A 14,239-nucleotide genomic window follows, 5' to 3' on the forward strand; every position below is an offset into this window, starting at 1 on the left:
ATGTTACAATAAGGATTAAAAAATAAGCTGCTTCCATTCTGTTCCTGCTTATACCCTGTTCTGGGTACCAATGCCAAGTAGAAGGATACTCTTATGCCGCGTACACACAAGCGGACTTTACGGCAGACTTTGCCCGGCTGACTGGATTTCGTCAGACAATTCGATCGTGTGTGGGCTCCAGCGGACTTTGTTTTCTCAAAAGTTGGACGGACTTATGCCTTATACACATGAGCGGACTTTACGGCAGACTTTGCTCGGCGGACTTTTCAACGGACTTTACGACGGATTTTCTGAATGAACGGACTTGCCTACACACAATCCACCAAAGTCCGTCGAATTCGTACGTGATGACGTACGACCGGACTAAAAGAAGGAAGTTCATACCCAGTAGCCAATAGCTGCCCTAGCGTGGCTTTTTGTCCGTCGAACTAGCATACAGACGAGCGGACTTTTCGACCGGACTCGATTTCGACGGATTGATTTAAAACATGTTTCAAATCTAAGTCCGTCCAACTTTTGAGAAAACAAAGTCCGCTGGAGCACACACACGATCGAATTGTCCGACTAAATCCCGTCCGCCGGGCAAAGTCTGCCGTAAAGTCCGCTCGTGTGTACGCGGCATTAGATTTGAAACATGTTTTAAATCAATCTGTCGAAATCGAGTCCGGTCGAAAAGTCTGCTCGTCTGTATGCTAGTTCGATGGACAAAAAGCCACGCTAGGGCAGCTATTGGCTACTGGCTATGAACTTCCTTCTTTTAGTCCGGTCGTACGTCATCACGTACGAATTCGACGGACTTTGGTGGATTGTGTGTAGGCAAGTCCGTTCATTCAGAAAGTCCATCGTAAAATCCGTTGAAAAGTCCGCCGGGCAAAGTCTGCCGTAAAGTCCGCTCGTGTGTACGCGGCATTAGAGCCAGCAGTTGCTATTCTGAGAGGTCCACCTCTAAGAGTAGCCCCACTTTTGTTAGGAAAAAAAAAAAATTCTGGGTGATTAATTGAAAACGATTTTAACAAACGCTGCTGCAGATTCCTACCTGTTTCTGGTCTGAAGAAATAGCTCTTTTAGCTGTTTGTTTGACCATGTGCTTTGCAAGCTGATTATGACTGGGGGGGTTCGGTGCCTGGTTGTTTATAATTACCTGGTGCACTCTCAGTGTTCTAATAAGGAAAGTCGCAGTATCTGTATCCTACTGGAAGTAATTAACCCTTACTGCAGTAAGTACTGCAACAAAAATTAAAATTTTCTCTCTGCAGAGGTCTGACTTTTTAAATGCAAATAGACATATCCAATAGAATAGATGTGTTAGGTATATCGATGTACTTTCTAAACATTTATATCTATATTGTCTAGAGGAATAAATGTATAATTTTTTGATACTAGGATATTCATTACGTCTAATGAAGGAGGAGTTTTTAGTGCCTAAAATGCCTTGGTGTTATCTGCAAAAATCTGTCACACTATGTTTGCAATCCTCTGGGGACCTTCAGAAGAGCTACTTCTTGAATATCAGAGGTGACCTGTCCTTTTGGGCTCAGCACTCCTAACACATCTCCGGCAGCATGCTGGCAATGGACAGGCCTTTTCCACTCAGGCTGTGACTGCTTTCTAAAGAAATGCATTACAAAACTTTGTTTTGAAACACCTGAAATGTATTTAGCTGAAATAATTTAAATTTCCATTTTGGGCTGAAGACCCGGTTCCCACTGGTGTGACATATGCTCTGACTTTGGGAGAACATGTTGCACGACATTTACAAATCAATGGTTCCCTATGAGAGCCGTTTTAACTGGTCCGACACATATCAGTCCGACTTTTAGAAAAGTTTCCTGCACTACTTTGGTTTGACTTTGGTCCATTTTAAACCCATTCAATATCATTGAAGTTGGATTAAAGTCGGATCCTCGTCCTAACCATCTGTCTTGTGGCATTTGACATGGCAATTACAGCAGCAGGAAAAGGAATTTATGTCACACTAGGATTGTTTTGATTGGTCAAAGCACAAGTTGGCCTATCTCAAAGCTGGAGCAAAATCGTATCCTGTTTATTCATTATACGATAAGGCCGGGTTCACACTGGTAGGACATGACTGTTGTTCTGTTTTTATAAACAGACAGGTAGGTTCGGATGGAGAGAGGAACAACCAAAGGAATTTTTAATGCCCACACATTGAAACCCAGAAATGAAACAAAGTTCCAGATAGTGTGATACTGTTTAAGGAATGTTTATTAAAAAAAGAGAGTCAAATTGAACACTCGTATTTTATGATGTAATCAAAGGCGTTCAACGGACATAGAAAGGCGCAGTAGTGATGGCAGCATTCAAGCCAAAGCGTTTCGTCTGAATAGACGTCATCTGGGGTGTGTGGACACACCCCAGATGACATCTATTCAGACAAAATGTGTTGGGCGTCTATTCAGTCGAAACACGTGTCAATGGACATAGGTGCAGTAGTGATGGCAGCATTCAAACTGACGCGTTTCGTCGGAATAGACATCATCTGGGGTGTGTGGACACACCTCAGATGACGTTTATTCCGACAAAACGAGCCCGATTGAATGCTGTCATCACTACTGTGCCTTTCTATGTCCGTTGAACGCCTTTGATTACATCATAAAATGTGAGTGTTCAATTTTACTCTCTTTTTTAATAAACATTCCTTAAACGGTATCACACTATCTGGAACTTTGTTTCATTTCTGGGTTTCAACGTGTGAGCATGAGAAATTCCTCTGGTTGTTCCTCTCTCCATCCGAACCTACCTGTCTGTTTATGAAAACAATCTGCTGACCAGTGCCGTTCATAAGTCTCCATTGTGGTCGTGAAATCTGGATCGTTGATGGTTTCATATCGTATACAGTGTTTATCACTACAAGCTTGGTTGACTTAAGTGGTATATACCTCTTTAAGTCCACCTTTTCTGGTAAGCCTTCATACAAATGGTGGCAGTGTCCTCACAAGATTTTCCTCCATTTATTAGCCCTCCCCAACAAGTCTGTTTTGAAGACATTCTAGATATGATGTTCCATTGATAATCGATGCCAATCAACATTCACGTGGTGGACTTTATTTTTGTTATTCTATTGACATTTGTTGTTCACTTATTCATAAGGGTGATTTTAATTTTTAATTTTTTCACTTTTCCTTATTGTTGATACACAATATCACAATTTTCTACACAATATATTTAAGCGCTGCTTTTTTTTTTTTCTATTTTGGTACTTGTGCTGTTTGTCTTCGGCTGTGCTGGCTGCTTTTATTATATAACACAGCGCGGTATATATTTTTGATTTAAACAAGGCATTTCCCCGTTCTGCCTTGTGACATGACAGAGATCACTGCTCCCTGTCATCGGGAGCAGTGATCGCTGTCATGTGACTTGAAGCCCATCCCCCCCACAGTTAGAATCACTCCCTAGGACACACTTAACCCCTTCATCGCCCCCTAGTGTTTAACCCCTTCCCTGCCAGTGTCATTTACACAGTAATCAATGCATTTTTATAGCACTGATCACTGTATAAATGACAATGGTCCCAAAATAGTGTCAAAAGTTTCTAAAGCGTCCGCCATAATGTCGCAGTCACGATAAAAATCGCAGATCGCTGCCATTACTAATAAAAAAATGATAAAAATGCCTTAAAACTATCCCCTATTTTGTAGACGCTATAACTTTTGCGCAAACCAATCAATATACGCTAATTGCGATTTTTTTTTTTTTTTACCAAAAATATGTAGAAGAATACATATTGGCCTAAACCGAGGAAAAAATGTGTTTTTTTATATATTTTTGGGGGATGTTTATTATAGCAAAAAGAAAAAAATATTGCTTTTTTTTTTTAAAAAATTGTCGCTCTTTTTTTTTTTGTTTTGTTTATAGCGCAAAAGGTGATCAAATACCACCAAAAGAAAGCTCTATTTGTGGGGAAAAAAAGACATAAATTTTGTTTGGGTGCCACGTCGCACGACCGCGCAATTGTCAGTTAAAGCGACGCAGTGCCGAATCGCAAAAAGCGCCTTGGTCAGGAAGGGGGTAAAATCTTCCGGGGCTGAAGCGGTTAAGAATACCCCCTTGAAGTTCCCAAAAAACAAATGAAACTCAATGACACGATTTAGGGAACCTCAGGTAAAAGAGGAAATGAATAAATTGCACAAATAGTATTTTAAGAACATGTATGAGTCATAACTTCTGAAACTTTAACACAAATAAACTTGCTGAATGCTTACAGTTCAAGATTTGAAGAAGCTGGAGGAAGTGTTGACTGGTCAACTCATGAGAACAGTGAGTGCCAATTTAATTATATTTCATTTTAACATAGCCAAACGTTATTTAAATGATAAGTAAATTGATACTTATTTTTTTAATTATATTTCATTTTAAAATAGCCAAACGTTATTTAAATGATAAGTAAATTGATACTTATTTTTTTAGTAAAAACAAGTGTGCATAATATTAAGGTGGACCTTTCAGTAACTTTACTAATCTACATGGATGCATCCATTACATCACAATTGTGGGCGGCACAGTGGTGTAGTGGTTAGCACTTTCGCCTAGCAGTAAAAAGGGTCGCTGGTTCGAATCCCAACCACGACACTACCTGCCTGGAGTTTGCATGTTCTCCCTGTGCCTGTGTGGGTTTCCTCCGGGTACTCTGGTTTCCTCCCACACTCCAAAGACATGCTGGTAGGTTAATTGGATCCTGTCTAAATTGTCCCTAGTATGTATGAATGTGAGTTAGGGACCTTAGATTGTAAGCTCCTTGAGGATAGGGACTGATGTGAATGCACAATGTATATGTAAAGCACTGCATAAATTGACAGCGCTATACAAGTACCTGAAATAAATAATAATAAATAAAGTAACAGTATAATTGAAGAAACAGCACTTATTGAACTTGAACTTTTGAGCTATGTTGCCATTAGGGATAAGTGCCCTTGGCTTGTTTCCAGCAGTGTTCAGTGAACCTCAAATTAGTTCAGATGCTGAACCCGAACCCTATTGAAGTCAGTGGGAGCCAAATCTGTCAAATCAAACTGGCCCGCTCCCTAGGGTAATTGGCAAAAGGCTGTCAGATAAATAGCAAGAGAAGGGGGGGTAACACTGCCACGAAGACCATTCGGTCAGAGCAGTGTTTGTTTTTTTTTAAAGCACTGACATACATTTACAAATGAAAACAAACTGTTTTAAATCGCTGGCAAATTCCATTACCCTCCTTGTTTCTTTTTATAAAATTAAAAATGATCTTTAACCACTTCAATACCGGGCACTTACACCCCCTTCCTGCCCAGGCCAATTTTCAGCTTTCAGTGCTGTCGCTATTTAAATGACAATTGCGCGGTCATGCTACACTGTACCCAAACTAAATTTTCATCATTTTGTTACCACAAATAGATCGTTCTTTTGGTGGTATTTCATCACCTCTGTGTTTTTTATTTTTTGCTAAACGATTAAAGAAAGACCGAAAATTTGGGGGAAAAAAAATGTTTTTCCTTGTTTCTGTTATAAAATTTTGTAAATAAGTAAGTTTCCTCCTGCGCTGATGGGCACTGATAAGCTGCACTGATGGGCAGATGAGGTGGCACCAATGAGATGGCACTGATGAGGTGGTACCAACGATGGGCACTGATGGGTGCTGATAGGCGGCACTGGTGGGTGACACTGATATGCAGCACTGATGGGCATTGATAGGTGGCACTGATGGGCACTGATGGCTGGCACTGATAGACTGCACTGATAGGCATCACTGGTGGCACTGGCAGGCATAGGTGGCACTGGTGGGCACTGATGGGAACTGATAGGCAAAACTGGGCACTGAAAGGCTGCACTGATGGGTACTTATGGGTGGCACTGATAGACAGCACTGCTGGGCACTGATAGGCAGCACTGATGGGCACTGAAAGGTGGCACGGATGGGCACTGATGGCTGGCACTGATAGACTGCACTAATAGGCATCATTGGTGACACTGGCAGGCATTTTTAATTGCCACTGATTGGCAGCTGCCTGGGCACTGATTGGCAGCTGCCTGGGCACTGATTGGCATATCCCTGGTGGTCTAGTGTGGCATACCTGGTGGTCCAGTGTGATGGCCATCCCTGGTGGTCCTGGCAGCATCCTGGTGGTCCTGGGCGGGCATCCGAGGGGGGGCTGCGCTGATAAACAATCAGCACAGACCCACCCTGTAAGGAGAGCAGCGTCTGTCTGACCTGAGTGAGGAAAAGCCGATCAACGGCTCTTCCTGTTTACATCATGATCAGCCGTCAGAGGCTCTTTACCGAGATCGGAGTAGCAGTGTGTCAGACTGACACGCCGCACCACCGATCGCTGCGATGAGCGCCGCCATGGCTGGGTGGCAGCTGTTATCCTGTTGGACGTCATATGACGCCCAGTCAGGATAACTGAACCACCGCCGAGCCGTCATTCTGCTAGTGGTTAATATCATTTTTTTTTTGCTAGAAAATTACTTGGAACCCCCAAACATTATATATTTTTTTTCAGACACCCTAGAGAATAAAATGGCGCCCATTGCAATACTTTATGTCACACTGTATTTGCGCAGCAGTCTTACAAGTGCAATTTTTTTGGAAAAAAATACACTTTTTTGAATTAAAAGACAATAGTAAATTTATCCCAATTTTTTTTATACTGTTAAAGAAAATGTTGGGCCGAGTAAACTGATACCCAACATGTCACGCTTTAAAATTTCGCCTGCTCGTGGAATGGCCACAAATTTTGACCCTTAAAAATCTCCATAGACGATGCTTAAAAATTTCTACAGGTTACCAGTTTTGAGTTACAGAAGGGAATCTTGTGCTAGCATTATTGCTCTCATTCTAACGATCGCGGCGATACCTCACATGTGTGGTTTGAACACCGTTTTCATATGTAGGTTCGACTTAAGTATGCGTTTGCTTCTGTGTGCGAGCTTGGCAGGACGGGGAGCTTATTTTTTGTTTCTTATTTATTTTACGTTTTATTTTTACATTTTGATTAAAAAAATTTGGGTCACTTTTATTCCTATTACAAGGAATGTAAACATGTTTGTAATAAAAAAAAAAAAAAGCATGGCAGGACCTCTTAAATATGATATCTGGGGTCAAAAAGACCTCAGATCTCATATTTACACTAAAATGCAATAAAATAAATAAATACATGTCTTTTTTTTAACAATTTTTTTTTCACCTTTAAGACCATTGAGTAAAAAGTGACATTTGATGTAGCTTCCGCCATCCAATGTTATGGAGCCGAGTGGGGGCCATCTTTCCCTCACTCGGCTCTAGGCCTGTCATGGGGGAAGGACGCGATCGTCTCCGCAGTTTCCGACGGCTCCGGTAAGTGGCGGAGATGATGGAGCGTGGCGGAAGGGGGGGGGAGCCCCCTCCCGCCCCCGATAAAAGTGATCTTGCGGCGAATCCACCACAGAGACCACTTTTATCTGAAAGTGGACCGCCTGCTGTTGAAGAGGATACCAGGGTTATAGCAGCTATCTGCTGCTATAACAACAGTATTCCACTTCAAACAGACAACGTACATGGACGGCGGGCAGTCCGCAAGTAGTTAAAGGTTTGACAAATTCTCCAATGGAGTACTGTTTCCTGTTTAACTAAGGATGTACAGTACTGTGCAGGAGTTTTAGGCAGGTGTAAAAAAAATGCTGTTGATTAAGAATGCTTTCAGAAATAGATGTTCTAAAAGTTTATGGTTAGCAATTAGCAAAATGCAAAGTAAATGAAAAAAGAGAAATCCAAATCAAATAGATATCTGGTGTAACCACTAGGGATGAGCCGAACACCCTCCGGTTCGTTTCGCACCAGAACATGCGAACAGGCAAAAAATGTGTACGAACTCGCGAACACCATTAAAGTCTATGGGACACGAACATGAAAAATCAAAAGTGCTCATTTTAAAGGCTTATATGCAAGTTATTTCCATAAAAAGTGTTTGGGGGCCCGGGTCCTGTCCCAGGTGACATGTATCAATGCAAAAAAAAGTTTAAAAAATGGCTGTTTTTTCAGGAGCAGTGATTTTAATAATGCTTAAAGTGAAACAATAAAAATGAAATATTCCTTTAAATATCGTGCCTGGGGGTGTCCTTAGTCTGCCTGTAAAGTAGCGCATCTTTCCCGTGTTTAGATCAGTACCGCAGCAAAATGACACTTCTAAAGGAAAAAATGTCATTTAAAACTACTCGCTGCTGTCATGAATTGTCAGATTCTGGGAATTTTGATAAAAATCATTGAAGAAAATGGCATGGGTCCCCCCCCCAGTCCATTACCAGGCCCTTTGGGTCTGATATGAATATTAAGGGGAACCCCGCATCAAAAAATAAATACATTGTGTGGGGGTCCCCCCAAAATCCATACCAGGCCCTCCAGGTCTGGTATGGATTTTAAGAGGAACCCTGTGCCAAAATAAAAAAATGACGTGGGGGCCCCCCCCCAAAATCCATACCAAACATCTTATCCCCATGTTGATAGGGACAAGGGCCTCTTCCCTTGGAATCTGGAAGCCTACTTTAACAAGGGGACCCCCAGATCCCGGCCCCCCATGGGAATGGGTATTGGGTACGTTGTACCCCTACACATTCACCAAAAAAGTGTCAAAATGGTAAAACTGACAGACAGTTTGGGACAAGTTCTTTATTTAAAAAAAAAAAAAAGTGTCTCGCGATGTAACTTCATCTTCGATGGCAGTACTGACGGACAAAGAAAAAAACTGAAAAACTCTGCCTTCATGGGAGGCATTCCGCGACTGCAGGCTTATGGCAGCTGTTATATAGCTGAGGGTGGGGCCACCCATCAACGTAAATGGGTGACCCTGCCCCTTCTGACGTCATGTGATGTCCCACAGAGGTGAAGTTTTTCAATTTTTTTCTTTTCTCGGGTCGTCGCGCTGTCATCGAAGATAAAGTTACATCGTGGGACACTTTTTATTTTCTCCACAACCTTTGTCATCAAATGGGACAGGGTGTTTTGGAGGGGACCCCAAAACATCCTCCCCATGTTAAGGGCATGTGGCCTGGTACGGTTCAGGTTCTCGCCCCCCCTTTTCCTGCGGTTTGCCAGGTTGCATGCTCGAATAAGGGCCTGGTATGGATTTTGGGGGGAAACCTCACGCCATTTTTTTTAAATTTGGCGGGGGGTTCCACTTAAAATCAATACCAGACCTGAAGGGCCTGGTATGGATTTTGGAGGGGACTCCCACAAAATTTCTTTTTAACATTTTGGCACAGGGTTCCCCTTAATATCCATACCAGACCCAGAGGGCCTGGTAATGGACTGGGGGGGGGGGGGCCATGCCGTTTTATTTCTATTATTTTTATGTATATTACCAGGATCTGGCAATACATTACAGCCACGAGCAGTTTTCAATGAAATTTTTTCCTTTACAAATGTCATTTTGCTGCTCTCATCCATAAAACTATGTACTATGTAAAAATTTCCCGCAAATGCCCCATACTCTTTGGTATTCGGTGAACGGGCGAACACCCGATGTTCAAGTTGAACTTACGTTCGTCTCGAACTTCGGGCTCATCCCTAGTGACAACCCTTTGTCTTCAAAACAGCATAAATTCTTTAATACTTCACACAGAAACTCGGCAGGTAGGTTGTCCCAAACATCTTGGAGAACTAACCACAGATCTTCTGTGGATGTAGGCTGCCTCAAATGCTTCGTCTCTTCATGTCTTCCCAGACAGACTCCATGATGTTGGGATCAGAGCTCTCTGGGGGCCAAACCATCACTTCCAGGACTCCTTGTTCTTTACATTGAAGATAGTTCTCAATGACATTGGCTGCATGTTTGGGGCCATTGTCCTGCTGCAGAATAGGTTTGGGGCCAATCTCCCTGATGGTATGGCATGATGGATAAATATCTGCCTGTATTTCTCAGCATTGAGGACACCACTGATCCTGACCAAATCTCAAACTTCATTTGCAAAAATGCAGCTTCAAACTTGCAAGGAACCTCCACCATGCTTTATAGTTGCCTGCAGACACTATTTATTGTACCGCTCTGCAGCCCTTCACCAAGAAACTGTCTCCTGCTTCAGCCAAATACTTCACATTTTGACTCAAAAGTCCAGAGCACCTGCTGCCATTTTTCTGCACCCCAGTTCCTATGTTCCTATGCATAGTTGAGTCGTTGGCCTTGTTTCCACGTCAGAAGTATGATTTTTGGCTGCAATTCTTGAAGACCATTTCTGGCCAGACTTCTCCAGACAGTTATTGGGTGTACCTCGGGTTTCCACTAGTTCTGTGCTAATGGCACTGCTGGACATCCTCCAATGTCAAAGAAAAGTTAGCATGATGTGTCTTTCATCTGCTGCATTAAGTTTTCTTGGCTGACCACTGCGTCTACTGTCTTCAACGTTGCCCATTCAATGGTATCCTCAATGCTGAGAAATACAGGCAAATACTTTTCCATCATGCCATACCATCAGGGAGGCGTGTGATTGGCCCCAAATTTATTCTGCAGTAGGGCAATAACCCCAAACATACAGCCAATGTCATTAATAACTATCTTCAGTGCAAAAAAGAACAATGAATCCTGGAAGTGATGGTTTGGCCCCCACCGAGCCCTGATCGCAACATCATGGAGTCTGTCTGGGATGACAGAAGAGAAGATGAAGAGACAGAAGGATTTGAGGAAGCCAACATCCACAGAAAATGTATGGTTAGTTCTCCAAGATGTTTGGAACAACCTACGTACTGAGTTTCTTCAAAATCTGTGTGCAAGTGTACCTAGAAGAATTCATGCTAGTTTGAAGCCAAAAAATAGTCACACCAAATATTGATTTGCTTTAGATTTTTCTTCTGCTTGCCCACTTTTCATCTAATAAATTGATAAAAGTAAACAATTAAAAAATATATTTTTGAAAGCATTCTTACTTTCCAGCATTTCTTCACACGTGCCTAAAAGTTTTCCACAGTACTGTACATCCTTATTGAAGATGTTTACATAATTAAAGATTGGTCATTTATGCAACTGCATTCCAGCTGGGATATTCATTATTGGGAATGGGAATGGGAATGGGAATCTCTCTTGAAGGATCCCACATGAGGAGAGGTAATGTTGATATGAACTCTGCAAGTGGTGTAAACTAGTCTGACTTTGTCACACTGATAGCTCATGATGTTCTTGGAGGGCAAGGGTGTGGGTCACCATGTTGGTGTCCACTGTGATGGCTCTTATGCCCGTACACGCGATCGGACATTCCGACAACAAAATCCTAGGATTTTTTCCGACGGATGTTGGCTCAAACTTGTCTTGCATGCACACGGTCACACAAAGTTGTCGGAAAATCCGATCATTCTGAACGCGGTGACGTAAAACACGTACGTTGGAACTATAAACGGGGCAGTAGCCAATAGCTTTCATCTCTTTATTTATTCTGAGCATGCATGGCACTTTGTGCGTCGGATTTGTGTACACACGATCGGAAATTCCGACAACGGATTTTGTTGTCGGAAAATTTTATAGCATGCTCTCAAACTTTGTGTGTGGGAAAATCCGATGGAAAATGTGTGATGGAGCCCAGACACGGTCGGAATTTCCAACAACAAGGTCCTATCACACATTTTCCGTCGGAAAATCTGACCGTGTGTACGGGGCATAAGAGTTTGGGATATTTAGGACATGGAAAGCTGGACATGGACTACTCAGAAGGCCATGGTGTTGGGATTCCCCTTCCAATGGATCAGAAGGTAGAGGATAGTCATGAGTGTAGGGAATTGATCTCAGATAGTCCTGAATGGAAGTATGTAGGTGCCCCAAGTTATATATGTTCTACAAAAATTGAATAACATGAGGTGAATGTACTCTTTTTAGAGACAGTGTTGTTTGTCTGATACATTGGGGTTATGGATTAATTGGGTTTCCCTTCTTCTAAAATGAGCCATGATGCTTGGACTTTGTTACAGTATCTTGATGATCATGGTGTAGCTACCCATGGGTGATGGCCTGGAGCTAGGGGGGAAATAGAAGCCTCTCATTTATAAAGTTTCCCTGAGACAATCCTGAAGCTCTGAAGAGGTGAGCTCATAATTAAAAGTCTGTTTTTCTGACTTCCCTTCTACCTGATAAGGAAGATAGCTCTGAATCATGGCAACAATGCAGAAGTATAATTGGGAGACAGTTGTCTGCCCATAAAGGGACACTCCTTAATAAGCACTTCTATGGCAACATCACCAGGTATTATTTCTAACGAAAGCTGAAGATTTAAAAAGACTGAACTTATGTTTTGACATTACAGTAACATTTTAAAATGTACCTGAGATTTTATTAATTGAGCTTACATCTACTTTAAGTTTATACTGTCCTAAAACACAAATTTGATTTAAAAAAAAATGTAAATGCATCTAATGTTTTGTTATTGTTCACAGGTCCTGCTCATTGTACAGTCTATTCTTAGTTTCAGGATGAGAAATCATGGACGTCTCAGGATACAGCTGGCGATACGGCTGGTGACAATTCTCTTCCTCATTTCTAAGGGTCTGTGAGAAACATGTCAGAGCTTTAGAGAACTTAATTTTTGTCAGCGTTCGCATTTTTTGTGATTGCATTATGATTTATTGATATTTTACTACTTAAATACTTTATTAGTATAAGAATTTATTTTCTCATTTTTTTATTATTATCAAAAAAGGTATGACTATATATTTCCCCTTTCAATATAGTTTTCATGGAAACTGATACAGTTATCATATACAGGTAAACCCCATACAAGCAAAGGCCTTGGCTGGGCTGAAGCCATCTGCCTGGTATTGTTTGCCAGCTGGTAAGCGAGTTTTTCTTAAGGTGGTGGCCATAGGTGTGAGCAGCCTTTTACATTAGGGTTTGCACCCCCAACCTCAAACACATATGCCTCTGACAGTGTCATTGGAGCAATGGACAGTGTCAGTGGTTTATATTTGTATTAATTTATTTCCTATTATTTTTTTAAATTTAATTTTTATTTAATTATTTTATTTTTTTTTACAGTTTTTTTAGGATCCCTGTTAGGGGGCTTTGATGAAGTAAAAGGGCTCTAAACAGGGGGAATCTGTGCCACACGGAGTGATTAGGGTGTTCCCAGGCACACCTGGCACACCCTGTGCGCATGCCTATGGTGGTGGCACATTTTGTTGATCAAGCTCACTTTGGTGTCTGTTTTGGATTAGAACTGTACTAATATTTCATCACAATTTGTTTACCTACAAGCAATTGTTTTCTGGTTTAAACCTTAAAATAGCGCAGCTTCTCTTTCCCATGTTTGTTTTGTGTATACTGTATCTCACATTAAGCTGCTGCTCATTGGACTTTATTATTACATTTTTTTTATATATTTATTTCATTAATATTTTACTAAGCGCGTTTTTTTCCCTTCATAGTTTTAAGAAATAGATTCTTTAAGGCTTGGTTCATACCTAAACCGGCCGCGGTTCGCACAGCAACACTGTCCGTCCCTGTTCTCTGTTTCAGGGACGAATCGGGGCAGAATCTTTGCCTGAATTCGGCCCTCAAATGGAGGATAAAACACACCGCGTTTCTATGCAGTGCGCTCCACAGCTGCCACGGAAAAATGTGAACCGGCTCCATAGAGAGCCGGTCATATTCTCCTGCTATGCGAATTGGATGCGGGGAAACCTGCATTCAATTCGCATAGGTGTGAACCCAGCCTTAGGCTTCTGGAGTATAAAGTCATTACTTTAATATGCGTACAGTGGGGATGGAAAGTATTCAGACCCCCTTAAAGTTTTCACTCTTTGTTATATTGCAGCCATTTGCTAAAATCATTTAAGTTCATTTTTTCCCTCATTAATGTACACACAGCACCCCATATTGACAGAAAAACACAGAATTGTTGACATTTTTGCAGATTTATTAAAAAAGAAAAACTGAAATATCACATGGTCCTAAGTATTCAGACCCTTTGCTGTGACACTCATATATTTAACTTAAATTCAGTCCAGCTGTGTTTGCTTATACTGATTGGACTTGATTAGGAAAGCCACACACCTGTCTATCTAAGACCTTACAGCTCACAGTGCATGTCAGTGAAAATGAGAATCATGAGGTCAAAGGAACTGCCTGAAGAGCTCAGAGACAGAATTGTGACAAGGCACAGATCTGACCAAGGTTACAAAAACATTTCTGCTGCACTTAAGGTTCCTAAGAGCACAGTGGCCTCCATAATCCTTAAATGGAAGACGTTTGGGATGACCAGAGCCCTTCCTAGAGCTGGCCGTCCGGCCAAACTGAGC

General features: G+C 41.7%; 1 protein-coding gene across 3 annotated transcripts in view; it reads left to right on the forward strand.

Annotated features, from left to right (window-relative positions):
- Window positions 1–14,239, forward strand: part of LOC141110490 (sialic acid-binding Ig-like lectin 12) — a 40,724-nt gene that overhangs the window by 2,484 nt on the left and 24,001 nt on the right. Inside the window, exons 2-3 of one of the 3 annotated variants that reach the window (XM_073601856.1) lie at window positions 4,226–4,278; window positions 12,380–12,488. In XM_073601856.1, coding sequence (XP_073457957.1) covers window positions 4,226–4,278; window positions 12,380–12,488 — 162 coding nt within the window. The remainder of the gene's footprint in view (window positions 1–4,225; window positions 4,279–12,379; window positions 12,489–14,239) is intronic. The other 2 variants (XM_073601858.1, XM_073601857.1) reach the window with 2 other exon arrangements.

Source organism: Aquarana catesbeiana, linkage group LG10 (genome assembly GCF_042186555.1).
Source record: "Aquarana catesbeiana isolate 2022-GZ linkage group LG10, ASM4218655v1, whole genome shotgun sequence".
NCBI lineage: Eukaryota > Metazoa > Chordata > Amphibia > Anura > Ranidae > Aquarana > Aquarana catesbeiana.